Source organism: Cherax quadricarinatus, chromosome 11 (genome assembly GCF_038502225.1).
Source record: "Cherax quadricarinatus isolate ZL_2023a chromosome 11, ASM3850222v1, whole genome shotgun sequence".
NCBI classification, from domain to species: Eukaryota; Metazoa; Arthropoda; class Malacostraca; order Decapoda; family Parastacidae; genus Cherax; species Cherax quadricarinatus.
In genome coordinates, this window is record NC_091302.1 from 35,618,445 (window position 1) to 35,635,055 (window position 16,611).

The 16,611-nt window shown below is 46.7% G+C and overlaps 1 protein-coding gene across 1 annotated transcript in view; it reads right to left on the minus strand.

The window, feature by feature from the left end:
- LOC128687454 (roundabout homolog 2-like) overlaps positions 1 to 16,611 on the minus strand; it is a 437,018-nt gene that overhangs the window by 375,726 nt on the left and 44,681 nt on the right. Inside the window, exon 3 of the mRNA XM_070083865.1 lies at positions 8,269 to 8,456. Coding sequence (XP_069939966.1) covers positions 8,269 to 8,456 — 188 coding nt within the window. The remainder of the gene's footprint in view (positions 1 to 8,268; positions 8,457 to 16,611) is intronic.

The window sequence follows — 16,611 nt, forward strand, 5'->3', positions numbered from 1 at the left end:
GACAGACACAAACACCGACTTACCGTGGGAGGGAAAATAGAAGGCAATAAAGCAGGAAGAATGAACGAAGGAAGGAGATAAAAGAGGAGGGATAAATAAAATCCAGAAGTTCATCCAGCCAGCTCAGTTATTGAATCCACAAGTTCCATCAAGATCTATAAATTTCCATAAACATAATGATTATTGCATCAATGCTAACAACTTAAGTTAATTTTGGTGAAGTTAGTGCTGGCCAACCTATCCACCGTCAGTAAAGTTTGACCAGACGAGACTTGGCCGATATGTTGAGTCAGGCAGACAGTCACAGCGCGCGCACAGAGAATCAGTCATGGACAATATACATAGCCAGCCAGCCAGCCAGCCAGCCAGCCAGCCAGCCAGCCAGCCAGCCAGCCAGCCAGCCAGCCAGCCAGCCAGCCAGCCAGCCAGATAGCTAGCCAGCCAGCCAGCCAGCCAGCCAGCCAGCCAGCTAGCCAGCCAGCCAGCCAGACACCAGGCCAGACAGCAAGCCAGCCAGCCAGCCAGCCAACCAGCCAGCCAGCCAGCCAGCCAGCCAGCCAGCCAGCCAGACACCAGGCCAGACAGCAAGCCAGCCAGCTAGCCAGCCAGCTAGCCAGCCAGCCAGCCAGCTAGTCAGCCAGCCAGCCAGCCAGCCAGCCAGCCAGCCAGCCAGCCAGCCAGCCAGCCAGCCAGCCAGCCAGCCAGCCAGCCAGCCAGCCAACCAGCCAGCCAGCCAGCCAAATACCAGGCCAGACAGCGAGCCAGCCAGCCAGCCACCTAGCCAGCCAGCCAACCAACCAGCCAGCCAGCCAGCCAGCCAGCCAGCCAGCCAGCCAGCCAGCCAGCCAGCCAGCCAGCCAGCCAGCCAGCCACCAGGCCAGCCAGAGAGAGACATACATCCAGAGACCGCAGCAGCAGCAACACCTGCCTTAATTCCTCCGTAGGAATGTTTGTAATTAATTTCCTGTGTTTGGGAGACAGACAAACAGACAGACATACAGAGACACAAGTTTTCGCTGGCGTGTAGGTCAGCTGAAATTGCTTTAGCTGCTTTGTCTGTGGGAGAGGGGATGGGGAAGGGGACGTGGTGGGGGAGGGAGACTTGGAAGAGGGGGAGTGGAGGGGAAAAAGGGGTAGTGAATTAATAATACGAAAAGTTTTTGACTTTATATTGTGGCTTTAGGAGGTTGATGAATTGATCTGAGGTCAGTTGTGTTGTGACGGTCACAAGGGAAGGTTGAAAAGAGATTTTGAAAGCGAGAATGACCTTCATTTTTTTTTAGATCGTATCTCCCACAGTCGTCTAGCACAAAGCAATCACGGAAACAGTGTTTCATGAAGCATGTGAATGTCCGAGATCAGGTCAGGTTATTTGACTCTGCTGTTCTGTGGTAGATGCTGCTTCCAGACAGCATCAGCTGTACTTCACTGCAGTCCATGATGCACCAGCTGTGCTTCACTCTAGTTCATGATGCACCAGCTGTGCTTCACTCCAGTCCATAATGCACCAGCTGTGCATCACTCCAATTCATGATGCACCAGCTGTGTTTCACCCCAGTCCATGATGTACCAGCTGTGCTTCACCCCAGTCCATGATACACCAGCTATGCTTCACCCCAGGCCATGATGCACCAGCTGTGCTTCACCCAAGCCCATGATGCACCAGCTGTGGTTCACTCCAGTTCATGATGCACCAGCTGTGCTTCACTCCAGTCCATGATGCACCAGCTGTGGTTCACTCCAGTCCATGATGCACCAGCTCTGCTTCACTCCAGTCCATGATGCACCAGCTGTGCTTCACTCCAGTCCATGATGCACCAGCTGTGCTTCACTCCACTCCATGATGCACCAGCTGTGCTTCACCCCAGTCCATGATTCACCAGCTATGCTTCACCCCAGTCAATGATACACCAGCTATGCTTCACCCCAGGCCATGATGCACCAGCTGTGCTTCACCCAAGCCCATGATGCACCAGCTGTGGTTCACTCCAGTTCATGATGCACCAGCTGTGCTTCACTCCAGTCCTTGATGCACCAGCTGTGGTTCACTCCAGTCCATGATGCACCAGCTCTGCTTCACTCCAGTCCTTGATGCACCAGCTGTGGTTCACTCCAGTCTATGATGCACCAGCTGTGGTTCACTCCAGTTCATGATGCACCAGCTGTGCTTCACTCCAGTCCTTGATGCACCAGCTGTGGTTCACTCCAGTCTATGATGCACCAGCTGTGGTTCACTCCAGTTCATGATGCACCAGCTGTGCTTCACTCCAGTCATTGATGCACCAGCTGTGGTTCACTCCAGTCTATGATGCACCAGCTGTGGTTCACTCCAGTCCATGATGCACCAGCTTTGCTTCACCCCAGTCCATGTAACGGCAAGCAAGGCACCACAGGGCACACCAGTGTTGCTGTTGTCATGCATTCTCCATGTACACTCGTGTTCCTGGAGACATGTCTACATATCTCAGGCTGTCTCCTACACACAGAATTTATTACATCTTCCAGGGGAGAACCTGGCTGCGAGATATATATATATATATATATATATATATATATATATATATATATATATATATATATATATATATATATATATATATATATATATATATATATATATATATATATATATATATATATATATATATATATATATATATATATATATATATATATATATATATATATATATATATATATATATATATATATATATATATATATATATATATATATATATATACATATATATATATATATATATATATATATATATATATATATATATATATATATATATATATATATATATATATATATATATGGTGGTTGTGGGCGAGTGCTGTGTGTGTGTGTGTGTGTGTGTGTGTGTGTGTGTGTGTGTGTGTGTGTGTGCGTCAAGCAGCAGGATTGTGTGGGAATTGAGGCTGCTAAATGATCTCTGAATTGTTTCTTGTTCCTACAGGTAAAGATTCCTTCTTTCAAATCCTGCGAGGAATATCTCAGTGGATGACTCCCCTGTGTGGGATATCCTGCTAGCCTTTGAGAGATACCCTAAGGTATCCCTGTGAGGGATACCGTGAGGCATACCTCCCTAGTATGGACTATCAAGTGGCGTTCCTCACTCTCCTCTCTCTGTAGAGGCGGGTATACTGATGGGTATACTGCGGAAAGAGTATGGTATACCGAGGTATGTACTAGATATATTGAGCTAACAATGTATACAGTATACTAAGGAAAAATATGTGGTATACTGAAGCAACACTGATGGTTTAACCTGGGTAAAAAAAATTAATATACTAAGGTATATTTGTTTTAGGTATACTGACGTAAACTACCCATAAGGATAAACAGAAACGATGACAAACAGTAAAACAGAAGCAGTGACAAAAACAGTAAAACACATGAAGTAACAAACGCAGTAAAAGAGAAAAAAATACAATATAACAGAAAAAATAATACAACAGAAACAATAACAAACACAGTTAAACCTAAACAACAGCAAAACACAATAAAACATAAACAAAAACAAACACAATAAAACAGAAATAACAACAAACACAGTAAAACAGAAGCTAAGACAAACACACTGAAAAAAATAACGCAGTAAATAAAGGAATAATGAAATAAAGAATCAAGAGGAAATAAAAGCAACAAATGAATGAGTAAAGTCGAGTAATTGTCACACTTTTGTTGAGTTTTCTTTCCTCTTCTCGAACTTTTAATTGTTGAAGTTCAAAGTTGTTTAATTATAAAGTTGTTGGCAGGGCATAAATTATAGTGGTGTGGGGGCATAAATTATAGTGGTGTGGGGGCAAAAATTATAGTGGTGTGGGGGCATAAATTATAGTGGTGTGGGGGCATAAATTATAGTGGTGTGGGGGCATAAATTATAGTGGTGTGGGGGCATAAATTATAGTGGTGTGGGGGACATAAATTATAGTGGTGTGGGGGCATAAATTATAGTGGTGTGGGGGCATAAATTATAGTGGTGTGGGGGCATAAATTATAGTGGTGTGGGGGACATAAATTATAGTGGTGTGGGGGCATAAATTATAGTGGTGTGGGGGGCATAAATTATAGTGGTGTGGGGGCATAAATTATAGTGGTGTGGGGGCATAAATTATAGTGGTGTGGGGGACATAAATTATAGTGGTGTGGGGGCATAAATTATAGTGGTGTGGGGGGCATAAATTGTAGTGGTGTGGGGGCATAAATTATAGTGGTGTGGGGGCATAAATTACAGTGGTGTGGGGGGCATAAATTATAGTGGTGTGGGGAGCATAAATTATAGTGGTGTGGGGGCATAAATTACAGTGGTGTGGGGGCATAAATTATAGTGGTGTGGGGGCATAAATTATAGTGGTGTGGGGGCATAAATTATAGTGGTGTGGGGGCATAAATTATAGTAGTGTGGGGGGCATAAATTATAGTGGTGTGGGGGCATAAATTACAGTGGTGTGGGGGGCATAAATTATAGTGGTGTGGGGAGCATAAATTATAGTGGTGTGGGGGCATAAATTACAGTGGTGTGGGGGCATAAATTATAGTGGTGTGGGGGACATAAATTACAGTGGTGTGGGGGCATAAATTATAGTGGTGTGGGGGCATAAATTATAGTGGTGTGGGGGGCATAAATTATAGTGGTGTGGGGGCATAAATTATAGTGGTGTGGGGGCATAAATTATAGTGGTGTGGGGGGCATAAATTATAGTGGTGTGGGGGCATAAATTATAGTGGTGTGGGGGACATAAATTATAGTGGTGTGGGGGCATAAATTATAGTGGTGTGGGGGGCATAAATTATAGTGGTGTGGGGGGCATAAATTATAGTGGTGTGGGGAGCATAAATTATAGTGGTATGGGGAGCATAAATTATAGTGGTGTGGGGGGCATAAATTATAGTGGTGTGGGGGCATAAATTATAGTGGTGTGGGGGCATAAATTATAGTGGTGTGGGGGCAATAATTATAGTGGTGTGGGGGCATAAATTATAGTGGTGTGGGGGCATAAATTATAGTGGTGTGGGGGCATAAATTATAGTGGTGTGGGGGCATAAATTATAGTGGTGTGGGGGAATAAATTACAGTGGTGTGGGGGGCATAAATTATAGTGGTGTGGGGCCATAAATTATAGTGGTGTGGGGGCATAAATTACAGTGGTGTGTGGGGCATAAATTATAGTGGTGTGGGGGGCATAAATTATAGTGGTGTGGGGGGCATAAATTATAGTGGCGTGGGGAGCATAAATTATAGTGGTGTGGGGGCACAAATTATAGTGGTGTGGGGCATAAATTATAGAGGTGTGGGGCATAGATTATAGTGGTGTGGGGGCATAAATTATAGTGGTGTGGGGCATAAATTATAGTGGTGTGGGGGCATAAATTATAGTGGTGTGGAGGATAAATTATAGTGGTGTGAGGCATTAAATTATAGAGGTGTGGGGCATAAATTATAGTGCTGTGGGGGCATAAATTATAGTGGTTTGGGGGGCATAAATTATAGTGGTGTGGGGGCATAAATTATAGTGGTGTGGGGGGCATAAATTATAGTGGTGTGGGGGGCATAAATTATAGTGGTGTGGGGGCATAAATTATAGTGGTGTGGGGGGCATAAATTATAGTGGTGTGGGGGATAAATTATAGTGGTGTGGGGCATAAATTATAGTGGTGTGTGGGCATAAATTATAGTGGTGTGGGGGGCATAAATTATAGTGGTGTGGGGTCATAAATTATAGTGGTGTGGGGGCATAAATTATAGTGGTGTGGGGGCATAAATTATAGTGGTGTGGGGGCATAAATTACAGTGGTGTGGGGGCATAAATTATAGTGGTGTGGGGGCATAAATTATAGTGGTGTGGGGGTATAAATCATAGTGGTGTGGGGGGCATAAATTATAGTGGTGTGGGGGCATAAATTATAGTGGTGTGGGGGCATAAATTATAGTGGTGGGGGCATAAATCATAGTGGTGTGGGGGGCATAAATTATAGTGGTGTGGGGGGCATAAATTATAGTGGTGTGGGGGCATAAATTATAGTGGTGGGGCATAAATCATAGTGGTGTGGGGGGCATAAATTATAGTGGTGTGGGGGCATAAATTATAGTGGTGGGGGCATAAATCATAGTGGTGGGGGGGGCATAAATTATAGTGGTGTGGGGGCATAAATTATAGTGGTGTGGGGGCATAAATTATAGTGGTGTGGGGGCATAAATTACAGTGGTGTGGGGGCATAAATTATAGTGGTGTGGGGGCATAAATTATAGTGGTGTGGGGGTATAAATAATAGTGGTGTAAGGGGCATAAATTATAGTGGTGTGGGGGGCATAAATTATAGTGGTGTAGGGGGCATAAGTTATAGTGGTGTGGGGGGCATAAATTATAGTGGTGTGGGGGTATAAATAATAGTGGTGTAAGGGGCATAAATTATAGTGGTGTGGGGGCATAAATTATAGTGGTGTAGGGGGCATAAGTTATAGTGGTGTGGGGGGCATAAATTATAGTGGTGTGGGGGCATAAATTATAGTGGTGTGGGAGCATAAATTATAGTGGTGTCGAGGGCATAAATCATAGTGGTGTGGGGACATAAATTATAGTGGTTTGGGGGCATAAATTATTGTTGTGTGGGGGCATAAATTATAGTGGTGTGGGGGCATAAATTATAGTGGTGTGGGGGGCATAAATTATAGTGGTGTGGGGGGCATAAATTATTGTGGAGTGGGGGGCATAAATTATTGTTGTGTGGGGGCATAAATTATAGTGGTGCGGGGGGCATAAATTATAGTGGTGTGGGGCATAAATTATAGTGGTGTGGGGCATAGATTATAGTGGTGTGGGGCATAAATTATAGTGGTGAGGGGCATAAATTATAGTGGTGTGGGGCATAAATTATAGCTGTGTGGGGCACAAATTCTAGTGGTCTTGGGCATAAATTATAGTAGTGAGGAGGTATAAATTATAGTTTTGGGGGGCATACATTATAGTGGTGTGGGGGCATAAATTATAGTGGTGTGGGGGGCATAAATTATTGTGGTGTGGGGGGCATAAATTATTGTTGTGTGGGGGGCATAAATTATAGTGGTGTGGGGCATAAATTATAGTGGTGTGGGGGATAAATTATAGTGGTTTGGGTCATAAATTATAGTGTTGTGGGGGATAAATTATAGTGGTGTGGGGCATAAATTATAGAGGTGAGGGGGATAAATTATAGTGGTGTAAGGCATATATTATAGAGGTGTGGGGGATAAATTATAGTTGTGTGGGGGCATAAATTATAGTGGAGTGTGGCATAAATTACTGTGGTGTTTGGCATAAATTATAGTGGTGTGGGGCATAAATTATAGTGGTGTGTGGCATAAATTATAGAGGTGTGGGGGCATAAATTATAGAGGTGCGGGGGATAAATTATAGTGGTGTGGGGCGTAAATTATAGAGGTTTGGGGGATAAATTATAGTGGTGTGGGGCATAAATTATAGAGGTGTGAGGGATAAATTATAGAGGTGTGGGGGCATAAATTATGGAGGTGTGGGGGATAAATTATAGTGGTGTGGGGCATAAATTATAGTGGTGTGTGGCATAAATTACTGTTGTGTTTGGCATAAATTATAGTGGTGTGGGGCATAAATTATAGTTGTGTGTGGCATAAATTACTGAGGTGCTTGGCATAAATTATAGTGGTGTGGGGCATAAATTATAGTTGTGTGGGGGCATAAATTATAGTGGTATGGGGCATAAATTATAATTGTGTGGTGGGCATAAATTATAGTGTTAGGGAATAAATTATAGTAGTGTGGGGCATAAATTGTTGTGTGCGGGCATAAATTATAGTTGTGGGAAATAAATTGTGGTAGTTTGGGGCATAAATTATAGTGTGGGAGCAAAAATTATAGAAGTGAGGGCATAATGATCAATGATCAACGGCTTGTTGATACATCACTGCTTGTTGACACTGTCAACTACTGAAGTGCCAAGTTACTCTCAGTACCAGGGAGTGCCAAGTTACTCTCAGTACCAAGGAGTGCCAAGTTACTCTCAGTGCCAGGGAGTGCCAAGGTTACATACCAGAGCTAGGGTGAGTTTTGAAGACCAAGATACAAGCTGCAAGACAAGCTTAAGCTTGTCTTGGGACGACGTTGCGCTCTGAGTAAAGCTAACTACCGTCCAAGAAGGTATGGGTCTCTTATCATCAAAGAAGACCTCGGTGTACTAACTACACTCAAAGAAGACTCGGTTTTATTAACTACCATCAAATTAGACCAAGATGATACTCACTAGCAATAGTAAGGGTGGCGTTAGTAGACGCAGCTCTGCCGACAGCGTTGGTGGCGACGCAGTAGTAGACGCCGGCGTCACTCTCTTTCTTGCCTTGTTTGATGGAGAGGAAGAAGAGCGACCCCGAGGGAAAGACCACCCTGTGGGAGCGGGGGTCTTCCTGGGACGTGGTCACCACTACTCCGTCCCTGTGGGAGATGCAGTATGTTTTATACTGTTCTAGTTCATGGATGGGCAGAGTCATGGGTGTGCAGGTTCATGAGTGTCTAGGTTCATGGGTGTGCAGGCTCATGGGTGTGTAGGTTCATGGGTGTGCAGGCTCATGGGTGTGTAGGTTCATGGGTGTGCAGGCTCATGGGTGTGTAGGTTCATGGGTGTGCAGGTTTATGGGTGTGTAGGTTCATGGGTGTGCAGGTTCATGGGTGTGAAGGTTCATGGGTGCGTAGGTTTATGAGTGTGCAGGTAAATGGGTGTGCAGATTCATGGGTGCCCGGGTTCATAGGAGTGTAGGTTCATGGGAATGTAGGATCACGGGTGTGAAGATTCATTGGTATGCAGGTTCATGGGTGTGTAGTTTCATGGGTGTGAAGGTTCATGTGTGTGCAGGTTCACGGGTGTGCCGATTCATGGGCGTGCAATTTCATGGGTGTGTAGGTTCATGGATGTGCAGGTTCACACGTGTTCAGGTTCATGGGCGTATAGCTTCATGAGTGTGAAGATTCATGGAATGAAGGTTCATGGGAGTGTAGGTTTATGGGTGTAGAGGTTCATGGGTGTGCAGGTTCATGAATGAGCAGGTTCATGGGTGTGTAGGTTCATGAATGTGCAGGTTCATGGGTATGTAGGTTCATGGGTGTGTAGGTTCATGGATGTACAGGTTCATGGTCTTGAAGGTTCATGAGTGTGCAGATTCATGGGTGTGTAGGTTCATGGGTGTGTAGGTTCATGGGTGTGCAGGTTTATGAGTGTGCAGATTCATGTGAGAGTAGGTTCATGGGTGTGCAAGGTCATGGGTATGCAGGTTTATGAATGTGCAGGTTCAGGAGTGTGCAGATTCATGGGAGTGTAGGTTCATGAGTGTGCAGATTCATGGGTGTGTAGGATCATGGGTGTGTAAGTTCATGGGTGTGCAGGTTCACGGGTGTATAGGTTCATGAGTGTGAAGATTTATGGGAATGAAGGTTCAAGGGTGTGTAGGTTCATGAATGTGCAGGCTCATGGCTTTGCAGGTTCATGGGTGTAAAGTTTATGAGTGTGAAGGTTCATGAGTGTGCAGATTCATGTGAGTGTAGGGTTATGGGTGTGCAGATTCATGGGTGTGCAGGTTCATGGTTGTGCAGGTTCATGGGTGTGCAATTACATGGGAGTGTAAGTTCGTGGATGTGCAGGTTCACGGGTGTGCAGGTTCATGGGTGTGCAGGTTAAGGAGTGTGCAGATTCATGGGAGTGTAGGTTCATGGGTGTGCAAGGTCATGGGTATGCAGGTTTATGAATGTACAGGTTCAGGAGTGTGCAGATTCATGGGAGTGTAGGTTCATGGGTGTGCAAGGTCATGGGTATGCAGGTTTATGAATGTACAGGTTCAGGAGTGTGCAGATTCATGGGAGTGTAGGTTCATGGGTGTGCAGGTTCATGGGTATGCAGGTTTATGAATGTACAGGTTCAGGAGTGTGCAGATTCATGGGAGTGTAGGTTCATGGGTGTGCAGGTTCATGGGTGTGCAGATACATAGGAGAGTAGGCTCATGGGTGTGTAGGTTCACGGGTGTGCACGTTCATGGGTGTGCAGGTTCATGGGTGTGCAGGTTCATGGGTGTGCAGGTTCATGAGTGTGCAGATTCATTGGAGTGTAGGTTCATGGGTGTGCAAGGTCATGGGTATGCAGGTTTATGAATGTGCAGGTTCAGGAGTGTGCAGATTCATGGGAGTGTAGGTTCATGGGTGTGCAGGTTCATGGGTGTGCAGGTTCATGGGTGTGCAGGTTCATGAGTGTGCAGATTCATTGGAGTGTAGGTTCATGGGTGTGCAGGGTCATTGGTATGCAGGTTTATGAATGTGCAGGTTCAGGAGTGTGCAGATTCATGGGAGCGTAGGTTCATGGGTGTGCAAGGTCATGGGTATGCAGGTTTATGAATGTGCAGGTTCAGGAGTGTGCAGATTCATGGGAGTGTAGGTTCATGGGTGTGCAGGTTCATGGGTGTACAGATACATAGGAGAGTAGGCTCATGGATGTGTAGGTTCACGGGTGTGCACGTTCATGGGTGTGCAGGTTCATGGGTGTGCAGGTTCATGGGTGTGCAGGTTCATGAGTGTGCAGATTCATTGGAGTGTAGGTTCAGGGGTGTGCAGGTTCATGACTGGGCATATTCAAGGGAGTGTAGGTCCATTGGAGTGCAGGTTAATAGGTGCGCAGATTCATGAATGTGCAGGTTCATGGGTGTGTAGGTTCATGGGTGTGTAGGTTCATGGGTCTGCAGGTTCAAAGGTGTGCAGGTTCATGGGTGTGTAAGTTCATGGGTGTGCAGGCTCATGGGTGAGTAGGTTCATGAGCGTGCAGATTCATGGGTGTGCAGATTAATGGGTGTGCAGTTTCATGGGTGTGTAGGTTCATGGATGTGTAGGATCATGGGTACGCAAGTTCAAGAGCGTGCAGGTTCATGAGTGTGCAGATTCAGGGGAGTGTAGGTTCATGGGTGTGTAGGTTCATGGGTGTGCAGGTTCATGGGTGTGCAGATTCATGGGAGTGTAGGTTCATGGGTGTGTAGGTTCATGGGTGTGCAGGTTCATGGGTGTGCAGATTCATGGGTGTGCAAGTTCATGAGTGTGCAGGTTCATAGGAGTATAGGTTCATGGATGGGAAGGTACTTAGGTGTGGAGGTTCATGAGCGTGCAGGTTCATAAGTGCAGATTCATGGGAGTGTAGGTTCGTGGATGTGTAGGCTCATGGGTGTGCAAGTTCATGGGTGTGCAGGTTCATGTGTGTGCAGGTTCATGTGTGTGCAGGTTCATAGGTGTGCAGCTTCATGGGTGTGCACATTCATGGGAGTGTAGGTTCATGTATGTGTAGGTTCATGGGTGTGCAAGTTCATGGGTGTGCAGGTTCATGGGTGTGCAGGTTCATGGATGTGCAGGTTCATGAATGTGCAGGTTCATGGATGTGCTGGTTCATGAATGTGCAGGTTCATGGGTGTGCAGGTTCATGCGTGTGTATGTTCACAGGTGTGCAGGTTCATGGGTGTGCAGGTTCATGAGTGTGCAGATTCAGCGGAGTGTAGGTTGATGGGTGTGTGGGATCATGGGTGTGCAGGTTCATGGGTATGCAGGTTTATGAATGTGCAGGTTCAGGAGTGTGCAGATTCATGGGAGTGTAGGTTCATGGGTGTGCAGATTCATGGGTGTGCAAGTTCATGTGTGTGCAGGTTCATGAGTGTGCAGGTTCATGAATGTGCAGGTTCATGGGTGTGCAGGTTCATGTGTGTGCAGGTTCATGGATGTGCAGGTTCATGAATGTGCAGGTTCATGAGTGTGCAGATTCAGCGGAGTGTAGGTTGATGGGTGTGTGGGATCATGGGTGTGCAGGTTCATGGGTATGCAGGTTTATGAATGTGCAGGTTCAGGAGTGTGCAGATTCATGGGAGTGTAGGTTCACGGGTGTGCAGGGTCATGGGTGTGCAGATACATAGGAGAGTAGGTTCATGGGTGTGAAGGTTCATGGGTGTGCAGTTTCATGGGTATGCAGGTTCATGAGTGCGCAGATTCATGGGAATGTAGGTTATTGTGTGTGCAGGTTCATGGGTGTGCAGGTTCATGGGTGTGCAGGTTTATGAATGTGCAGGTTCAGGAGTGTGCAGATTCATGGGAGTGTAGGTTCATGGGTGTGCAGGTTCATGGGTGTGCAGATACATAGGAGAGTAGGTTCATTGGTGTGTAGGTTCACGGGTGTGCAGGTTCATGGGTGTGTAGGTTCATGGGTGTGCAGGTTCATGAGTGTGCAGATTCATGGGAATGTAGGTTAATGTGTGTGCAGGTTCATGGGTGTGCAGGTTCATGGGTGTGCAGGTTCATGGGCGTGCAGGTTCATGAGTGGGCAGATTCATGGGAGTGTAGGTTCAGGGGTGTGCAGGTTCATGAGTGGGCAGGTTCATGGGTGTGTAGGTCCATTGGAGTGCAGGTTAATAGGTGCGCAGATTCATGAATGTGCAGGTTCATGGGTGTGTAGGTTCATAAATGTGCAGGTTCATGGGTGTGTAGGTTCATGGGTGTGCAGGTTCAAGGGTGTGCAGGTTCATGGGTGTGTAGGTTCATGGGTGTGTAGGATCATGGGTGTGCAGGTTCAAGAGTGTGCAGGTTCATGGGTGTGCAGGTTCATGACTGTGCAGATTCAGGGGAGTGTAGGTTCATGGGTGTGTAAGTTCATGGATGTGTAGGTTCATGGGAGTGAAGGTTCATGGGTGTGCAGGTTCATGGGTGTGCTGGCTCATGGAAGTGTAGCTTCATAGATGTGCAAGTATGAGTGTGCAGATTCATGGGAGTTCGGGTTCATGGGTGTGCAAGTTCATGAGTGTGCAGGTTCATAGGTGTACAGGTTCATGAATGGAAAGGTACATAGGTGTGGAGGTTCATGAGCTTGCAGGTTCATAAGTGTGCAGATTCATGGGAGTGTAGGTTCCTGGATGAGTAGGCTCATGTGTGTGCAGGTTCATGGGTGTGCAGCTTCATGGGGGTGCAGGTTCATGGGTGTGCAAGTCAATGGTTGTGCAGTTTCATGGGTGTGCAGATTCATGGGAATGTAGGTTCATGTATGTGTAGGTTCATGGGTGTGCAGGTTCATGGGTCTACAGATTCATGGGTGTTCAGGTTCATGAGTGTGCAGATTCATGAGTGTGCAGATTCATGGGAGTGTAGGTTCGTGGATGTGCATGTTCATGGGCGCGCAGGTCATAGGTGTGCAGGTTCATTGGTGTGCAGGTTCATGGGTGTGCAATTTCATGGGTGTGCAGGTTCATGGTAGTGCAGGTTCATGGGTCTGCAGGTTCATGTTGTGCAGGTTAATGGGTGTGCAAGTTCATGGGTGTACAGGTTCATAAGTGTGCAGATTCATGGGAGTGTAGGTTCATGAGTGTGAAGGTTCATGGGTGTGCAGGTTCATGGGCGTGCAGGTTCATGGGTGTGCAGATTCATGAGAGTGTAGGTTCATGTATGTGTAGGTTCATGAGTGTTTAGGTTCATGGGTGTGCAGGTTCATGAGTGTGCAGATTCATTGGAGTGTAGGTTCATGTGTGTGTGTAAGTTCATGGGTGTTCAAGTTCATGGTTGTACAGGTTCATGGGTGTTCAGGTTCATGAGTATGCAAATTCATTGGAGTCTAGGTTCATGGGAGTGTAGGTTCATGGGTGTGTAGGTTCATGAGTGTGCAGATTCAGGGAGGTGTAGGTTCATGGACGTGCAGGTTCATGGGTGTGCAGGTTCATGAGTGTGCAGATTCAGGGAGGTGTAGGTTCATGGATGTGCAGGTTCATGGGTGTGCAGGTTCATGGGTGAGCAGGTTCATGTGTGTGCAGGTTCATGGGCGTGCAGGTTCATGGGTGTGCAGGTTCATGAGTGTTCAGATTAATGGGATTGTAAGTTCATTATGTGTGCAGGTTCATGAGTGTGCAGGTTCATAGGTGTGCAGGTTCATGGGAGTGTAGGTTCATGTATGTGTATTTTCATGGGTGTACAGGTTTATGGGTGTTCAGGTTCACGAGTGTGCAGATTCACTGGAGTGTAGGTTCATGGGTGTGTAGGTTTATAGGTGCGCAGGTTCATGGGTGTGCTGGTTCATGGGTGTGCAGGTTCATGGTTTTGCAGATTCATGGGTGTGCTGGCTCATGAAAGTGTAGGTTCATGGGTTTGCAGGTTCATGGGTTTGTAGGTTCATGGGTGTGTAGGTTTGCAGGTGCGTAGGCTCATGGCTGTGCAGGTTTGTGGGTGTGCAGGTACATGGGTGTGCAGGTTCATGGGAGTGATGGTTCATGGGTGTGTAGGTTCATGGGTGTGAAGGTTTATAGGTGCGCAGGTTCATGGTTGTGCAGGTGGGTTGGTGTGCAGGTTCAGGGGTGTGCAGGTTCATGTGAGTGCAGGTTCATGGGAGTGCTGGTTCATGGGTGTGCAGGTTCATGGGTTTGCAGATTCAGGGGTGTGCAGATTCATGGGTGTGCAGGTTCATGAGTGTGTAGGTTCATGGGTGTGCAGGTCCATGATTGTGCATGTTCATGGCTGTGCAGGTTCACGGGTGTACAGGTTCATGGGAGTGCAGGTTTCTGGGTGTGTAGGTTTATGGGTGCGTAGGTTCATGAGTGTGCAGGTTCATGGGTGTGCAGGTTCATGAGTGTGTAGGTTCATGGGTGTGCAGGTTCATGGGTGTGCATGTTAATGGGTGTGCAGGTTCATGGGTGTACAGGTTCATGGGAGTGCAGGTTCATGGGTGCGCAGGTTCATGAGTGTGCAGGTTCATGTGTGTGCATGTTCATGGGTTTGCAGGTTCATGGGTGTGCAGATTCATGGGTGTGTAGGTTAATGGGTGCTCAGGTTCATGGGTGTGCAGGTTCATGATTGTGATGAATCATTTGAGTGCAGGTTCATGGATGTGCAGGTTCATGGGTGTGTAAGTACATGGGTGTGCAGGTTCATTAGTGTGGAGATTCGTGGGTGTGCAGGTTCATGGGTGTGCAGGTCCATGAGTGTGTAGGTTTATTTGTGTGAAGGTTCATGGGTGTGCAGTTTCATGGGTGTGCAGGTTCATGGGTGTGCAGGTTCATGGGTGTGCAGGTTCATGGGATTGCAGACTCACGGGTGTGCTGGCTCATGGAAGTGTAGGTTCATGGGTGTGTAGGTTCATGGGTGTGTAGGTTCATGGGTGTGTAGGTCCATGGACGTGCAGGTTCATGGGTGTGTACGTTCATGGATGTGTAGGTTCATGGGTGTGCAGGTTCATAGGTGTGCAGGTTCATGAGTGTGCAGGTTCATGAGTGTGATGATTCATGGGAGTGCAGGTTCATGGGTGTGCAGATTCATCGGTGTGTAGGTTCATGGGTGTACAGGTTCATAAGTGTGCAGATTCATGGGTGTTCAGGTTCATCGGTTTGCAGATTCATGGGTGTGCTGCCTCATGGAAGTGTATGTTCATGGGTGTGCAGGTTTATGGGTTTGCAGATTCATGGGTGTGCTGCCTCATGGAAGTGTATGTTCGTTTGTGTGCATGTTCATGTGTGTGCTGGTTCATGGAAGTGTAGGTTCATCGGTGCGCAGGTTCATCGGTGTGTAGGTTCATGGTGTGCAGGTTCATGGGTGTGCAGATTCATGGAAGTGTAGGTTCATGGGTGTGCAGGTTCATGGGTGTGCAGGTTCATGAGTGTGCAGTTTCATGGGTGAGCAGGTTCATGAGTGTGTAGGTTCATGGGTGTGCAGGTTCATGGATGTGCAGATTCATGGGTGTGCTGGTTCATGAGTGTGCAGTTTCATGGGTGCGCAGGTTCATGAGTGTGTAGGTTCATGAGTGTGCAGGTTCATGGGTGTGCTGGTTCATGAGTGTGCAGTTTCATGGGTGAGCAGGTTCATGAGTGTGTAGGTTCATGGGTGTGCAGGTTCATGGGTGTGCTGGTTCATGAGTGTGCAGTTTCATGGGTGAGCAGGTTCATGAGTGTGTAGGTTCATGAGTGTGTAGGTTCATGGGTGTGCTGGTTCATGAGTGTGTAGGTTCATGGGTGTGCAGGTTCATGGGTGTGCAGGTTCATGGGTGTGCTGGTTCATGGGTGTGCTGGTTCATGGGTGTGCTGGTTCATGGGTGTGCTGGTTCATGGGTGTGCTGGTTCATGGAAGGTCTCGGTCAGATAACATGAAGCTCCATGGGCGGGTCATCATATGACTATGACCTCCGTCCGGAAACATTTCTCCTGTTTCCAGACGACTTTAACCTAACCCTGGATAGTTCATCACAGTAAGTGGAAGAGGGAACATAAAAAGGGTCAAACAAAACAGTTTACGATTACATATATTTACTGTACGTAAAAAGGGATGAGATGGAATGTAATCAAGTTTACATATATAGTAGTCAGACAAATACTGTAGGTCAGGCCAAAGACGAACACACACACACACACACATACACACACACACACACACACACACACACACACACACACACACACACACACACACACACACACACACACACACACACACACACACACACACACTTCTTTCAGAGAGAGAGAGAAAAAGAGAAAGAGAGAGAGAGAGAGAGAGAGAGAGAGAGAGAGAGAGAGAGAGAGAGAGAGAGAGAGAGAGAGAGAGGGAGAGAGAG